Raw genomic sequence first — 6,020 nt, 5'->3', positions numbered from 1 at the left:
GGGGCTCAGAACGGTCTAGCTACATCAAACAAGTATGCAAGTATGTGTGCAGGTGAAATATTGAAGCAGCACAACTTTTGCACCAACTGTCTGGAGGTCTTTGTAGGTCAAGACTAGACAGATTGGGTCTAGAAAAGCCAGGGACATATATGCCTTATGTCCAACGCTTAGATGGGTCCATGTAAGCCCTTCAATAATAATCACATAATGAGAAGCAAAACACTCAGAATAACTTTATCTTGCAGTTTTTAAGATTTATTTTAAAGCATTTTCTTTGTAAAATATAAATACAAATGAGATATTTTAATTGCAAAGTTAAAACAAAAAAAAGACCCATCAAACAGTAAAACTGATACTGTACTGCAATAGCCACCCTGTTATGTACAAGCTCTGTGCTGAAGGGCGAATATCTTCTCATCATCTTTAAAACGTTCCTATTATACAAAAAACACATCTCTCTGCAGTTTAGCAAGTGAACTTAGAGACTAAATGAGAAGCAGATTGAACACAGGTTCAAAACAGCCCCTGAGGGTGAAGAGGGCGCTAAGTCTGTCTGAGCAGACCAGAAAACTATTAGAAGAGATCGTCAACGTTTGCTTCCTATCAACACAAAATGTCACATTCAAAAGCGCAGCCTCAGTGCTCAGACTGTACACACACTGCCGTATAAACTGACACACACACATAATGTACTGTTTAACACACATACTGTACACACACAAACAGGGGCGTCATGCACCCAAAAAATGTGAGGGGGCACAAAGTGAGTGAGGATTGGTTGTGGGTTGGTTTGGAGGTGGGCTAGGACCCCCTATCCTGAAGTTGGAGAATGTAGCATTTTTCAAACACCTGAAACAGCTTTTAAAAAATTTAATCTGGAGCCATAATCATTATGCTTAATTCTATGTAAAAACTAAAAAAAAGTATATTTTCTTTCGGCATATCCTCCTGACTGGCGGTTCTTTTTTAAAAAGAAACTAAATATGCTTCTCTGCATCTCTGATTAAATCTTGTTAAAAGATTGAAAGGAATGTGAGTCTTATTCAGTACATTTAGTTATTGTTTGCTTTTCTAAAGTCTACCAACGGTGCCAGCAGGCATGCTAGATAAAATAGTTAGACAAGCTAGGTATGGCTTCTTGTTAGTGAGTAATGAGGTTGGTAGATTGGGAACCTATTTGCGCTAGCTAAAGCCAACTTCATAAAACAGCCAAGTGGCTAGTATTACAAAATATATATATAATAATACAAAAAAAATATATTGCAATTTGGATTTATTTTTTCATAACAGGACAAATCTGAGAGGGAACGTGCCTCTGTGACATGGGCATGACGCCTCTGTACACAACCTTTCATTCATGACAACACCACACTTTGAAGGATAGAAATTGAGAAAACATTTCCAGATATATTTATATATTTATACATATATTAATACATTTATAAAAAATAAGACCATTGTTAAGTTACAGTCGTCTCTCCATCTTCACTTGATGGACATACATATTCAGTCTCTGCTGCTCTGTCTGTACTGTGTCCAGCACACAGGTACAGAGCAGGGGTTCAATCTCAGATCTCAGGGCGGTGGTCCTATTCATTCACCCATTTTAACCCCCCACTGTAGAGCAGGGATTCAGAATTCAAGGTCAAAGTTCAGGTCACGACCTTCTGTTAGCGTTAGCCTTAGCTTTAACATGAGTGCTACCATTAGTCTTAGCGCTAATGTTACCTTTAGCCATAGCCCTAATGTTCCCATTGACCTTAGCGTTAACGTTACTGTTAGCATTAGCCATAGCCCTAATGTTCCCATTGACATTAGCCTTTTCGTCAACATTAGCGTTAGCCTCCGGGGGTTCGTCCCAGCGGTCGTCGAGGCACTCCAGATTAGAACCCAGCAGAGCGGCCAGTTCAGCACTCCCCTCCACCAGGTCCAGCAGCTCCTTGCTGTCAGGCTGGAAGCCCTCCAGCTCGTCTGGGCAGGAAAAGAGCTGGGAGAGAGATGCCTGGCGGTAAAACTCTGCCTCGGCCATCGTCACCACCTCCATGTGGGGGAAGGAGGAGCGGAAGGACCGGGCAGACATTCGCAGCCGCCGGAGAACATCTGAGAGGAGAAGCCAGTTCCTGGGCCTGAGGAGGTGACGAGAGCGGGAGAGAGAGGGTTAGATACGGCACCACAGGGATTCACAAGAGTTGAATAAATGACCTTGGTTTATCTGTCACTTTCATCAAACTCTCTCTCTTATTCTGTACCACTCTGTATTCCTCCTTCCCTCTTCCCCTCCTATCCAATCAGATTGATCTGTGTGTGTACTCACCCCTGCGACAGGGACACCTGGATGTTGTAGCAGGGGAGGAGGGGTCGGTCGGAGAACTCAAACTCAAAGAGCTCCCTCCTGTCCTTGTCCTCCGGCCCTGGGGGGTCCGCCAGTATGTCACACACACTGCCCTCCTCTAACGACTCTGAGACAGAGAGAGAGATACACAATTAGATTAACACACAAACACACCACTAAGGACTGAGAGATACACCAGTTAGATTAACACACAAAACACACCACTAAGGATGAGAGATACACAGTTAATAGATTTAACACCACAAAACACACCCACTAAGGACAGAGATACACAGTTAGATAGATTACACACACACACCACTAAGCGACAGAAGATGCCACAGTTTAAGATTAACACACACCCACACACCACTAAGGACTGAGAGCATACACATTAGATTATAAACACACACCACACCACTAAAGTGACAAGAGATGATGCACAGTTAGATTAAACACACACACACACCACTAAGGACAGAGAGAATGCACAGTTAGATTAACACACACACACACACCACTAAGGACAGGAGAGATGGCACAGTTAGAATTAACACACACACCCATAAGGACAGAAGCATGCACAGTTAGATTAAACACACCACAACCACTAAGACAGAGAGATGACAGTTAGATTAACACACAAACACACACCACTAAGACAGAGAGATACACACAGTTATAGATTATACACACAACACAACCACTAAGCGACAGAGAGATGACACAGTGATAGATTAACAACACAACACACCACTAGAAGAGGTATATGCACACCAGTTAGATTAACACACAAACACACCACTAAAGGACGAGAGAGATACACAGGTACATTACAGAGTTATATTACCACACTTTCAAAACACACACACACACACAAATAGCACATCACTGAAACTCCCACCACCACACAGCGCTGCCAATAGAATTCCCAGGTAGATTTCTGCGCGTCATCATATAGAGCGGCCTCTGCAGGTCAGCAAATAAATCTACAGGGAAAAAGAGAGCGGAGAGGAGGAGAAACAGTACGTTAGGTGAGATAGACCAGAGAGAGAGAGCGAGAGACAGACAGAGCAGGAGAAACACAAAGTATTTAGTTGAGAGGACAGAGAGAGAGAGTCGAGAGACAGGATCAGAGAGGTGTAGAAACCAGTACGTTAGGTGAGAGAGACAGAGAGAGAAGACAGAGAGGAGAAAACAGTACGTTACGGTCTGAAGAGAGCACAGAGAGAGAGGAGAGACAGAGAGCGTCGAAACAGGTGCTTTTCTAGTTGAGGATGGGCAAGCGTCGAGAGGAAGACAGACGAGAGAGAAGAGAGCCAAGCAGAGTAACAGACAGCATGAGCGGAGAAGAAAGACAGTACGTTATGGTGCTGAATGATGATTGGACGCGCCGTCAGGAGAGAAGTAGCTGAGGCGAGAAAGAGAGACAGAGAGGGCAGGGGACGACAGAAACAGTAACGTGTAGGTGAGAGAAGGACCAGACGGCAGACGAGCGGCAGAGAGAGACAGAGGAGGCCGGAGAAACAGTACGTTTACGGTGAGAGAGACAGAGGAGAGAGATGCATGCTGTTCACTTCATGCGCGCAGACCAGCGAACTAGACGAAGAACCAGTACGTTAGGTGAGGTTACGACAGAGGAAGCACGGAGAGCGCCGAGAAGAGACATGAACATAGAGCGTCGCAGAGAGAGGGATGAGACGAGAGAGACAGACAGACGAGCGAGCAGAGAGACAGACGAGAGAGAGCGCGAGACGACAGACAGAGAGCTCTAGAGAGAGAGGACCAGAGAGAGAGAAAGACGATAGCTGGCTTGGTCATGCCAAGGCTACAGGAATCTGCTTAAAATTATGAACCGCACCACATACACGTCACACTCCTCACCACATATCACACAAGATCCGAGGAAAACACACCACAAGAGCATTTGGCACACAACACTGATTACATGTGTCGTGCCTACAGCACACACACCACACACACACACACACACACACACACCACCCACCACCACACACACACACTATCACACGACAGCGACTAGCACACACATCACAACCACAACACACAACCACTCACACACACCATTAGCGAACACATCACACACACCACACACACACACACACAGGTGAACAGGCTATTTAGACAACAGTGCAAATCCTGGGAGTGTCTGCACACACACACACAACACACACACACACACACACACACACACACACACACACACACAACACACACCACACACACACACACACCACACACACACACACACACACACACCACACACACACACACACACACATTCCACACAGAGAGCAAGTGAGAGCTGGTGGAGTGCAGAGTACTGAGGCGGTTGGCGCACGTATGCGCGTGTGGTTTGGAGGGATTAACGGCCTCCAGATAGTTGGGACCAGGTGGAGGGAGGTAGTTACACACACACAACACCACAATCTCCGGTCTCTGTTTCACGCTCGCTCTCTCTTGTAGCTCTCTCTGTCTATCATTCTAAACCTCTCTCCAGTACCTTCCTCTATATTCATCTCTCTCTGCGATCATTCTAAACCTCTCTCCGGTACCTTTCCTCTATATCATACTTCTCTCTGGTAGCTCTCTCTGTCCGATCATTTCTAAACCTCTCCTCCACGGTACCATTCCTTCTATATCATCTCTCTCTGTAGGCTCTCTCCTGGTCTTCTATTCATTCTATAAACCTCTCTCCAGTCTATCTTCCTCTATATCATCTCTTCTCTTGTTTAGCTCTCTCTGACCCTCAGCAATCATTCTAAACCTCCTCTCCAGTGACCTTCCTGCTATATCATCGTCTCTCTGTAGCTCCCCTCTGTCGCATCATTCTAAACCTCTCTCCCAGTACACTTCCATCTATATCATCTGCTCATCTGTTAGCTCTCTCTGTCTTATCATTCTAAACCCTCTCTCCTAGTTTATTCTTTTACCTCTATATCATCTCTCTCTGTAGCTCTCTCCGTCTATCATTCTAAACCTCTCTCCAGTACCTTCCTCTATATCCACATCTCTCTGTATAGCACACTCAATCTGTATCACTATGAGTTTCTCTTTACCCTATTCTCTATCTCTTCTGCCTCACTCTGCCTCTTCCTCTCCCGTTCTCTCCTTCTCTCACAAGGTCGGCTGGCTGTCTCAGAGGTAATTGGGTAATTGGGTTTTACTTGTTTGGGGTCTTTGTGTGTGTAGTTCCTTTTCTTCCTCCATGTGTATGTAGCACTGAGAGCCCATTTGTGTCACACACACACACACACGCACACACACAGACACACTATTTCTAGTCTCTAGAGTGAGTGTGCTCTCTGAGAAGCCCATTTCCGCACGTACACTGAGCAAACAGAGCGGATGTTGCTAAGTTACCAGATAGGCGAGCAAGCACGCACTCTGGCCAACTGAATCCCCTCACACAGGTGGTCTGGGGGTGGGGAAGGAGAAGGGACTGTTTTCAGCATGCCTGTATGTGTGTGTTTGTGAGAAAGAAAGAGAGAAAGATAGAAAAAGAGGGAGTGGGAATGTAAATGGTGAAGAGATTTTGGGCTAGGGAGTATGAGGGGTATAATGTGGTATAAAAGCAGTATATGAGGGGTATAATGTGGTATAGAAGCAGTATATGAGGGGTATAATGTGGTATAGAAGCAGTATATGAGGGGTATAATGTGGTATA

The 6,020-nt window shown here is 45.2% G+C and overlaps 1 protein-coding gene and 1 long non-coding RNA gene across 2 annotated transcripts in view; both read right to left on the bottom strand.

Annotated features, from left to right (window-relative positions):
• Nucleotides 1–1,309: 1,309 nt before the first annotated feature.
• Nucleotides 1,310–2,464, bottom strand: LOC112070500 (BCL-6 corepressor). Its single transcript, XM_024137907.2, has 2 exons — nt 2,315–2,464; nt 1,310–2,126 (listed from the first exon to the last, which is right to left on the bottom strand). Exon 2 carries the CDS (start codon nt 2,078–2,080, stop codon nt 1,658–1,660), a length of 423 nt encoding a protein of 140 aa, XP_023993675.2. The 5' UTR covers nt 2,081–2,126; nt 2,315–2,464; the 3' UTR covers nt 1,310–1,657.
• Nucleotides 2,465–3,236: 772 nt separating this feature from the next.
• LOC139024315 (uncharacterized) overlaps nt 3,237–6,020 on the bottom strand; it is a 3,755-nt gene continuing 971 nt past the window's right edge. Inside the window, exon 3 of the long non-coding RNA XR_011475610.1 lies at nt 3,237–3,321. This is a non-coding gene — a long non-coding RNA (uncharacterized lncRNA). The remainder of the gene's footprint in view (nt 3,322–6,020) is intronic.

Source organism: Salvelinus sp. IW2-2015, unplaced genomic scaffold, assembly GCF_002910315.2.
Source record: "Salvelinus sp. IW2-2015 unplaced genomic scaffold, ASM291031v2 Un_scaffold1346, whole genome shotgun sequence".
Lineage (NCBI taxonomy): Eukaryota > Metazoa > Chordata > Actinopteri > Salmoniformes > Salmonidae > Salvelinus > Salvelinus sp. IW2-2015.
The sequence above is the reverse complement of the archived record's forward strand: the minus strand, read 5'-3'. Positions and strand labels throughout refer to the sequence as shown.

What these genes read in the sequence shown, in the direction of transcription:
- LOC112070500 (XM_024137907.2), bottom strand. Translation starts at nt 2,080, where the DNA reads ATGTCTGCCCGGTCCTTCCGCTCCTCCTTCCCCCACATGGAGGTGGTG.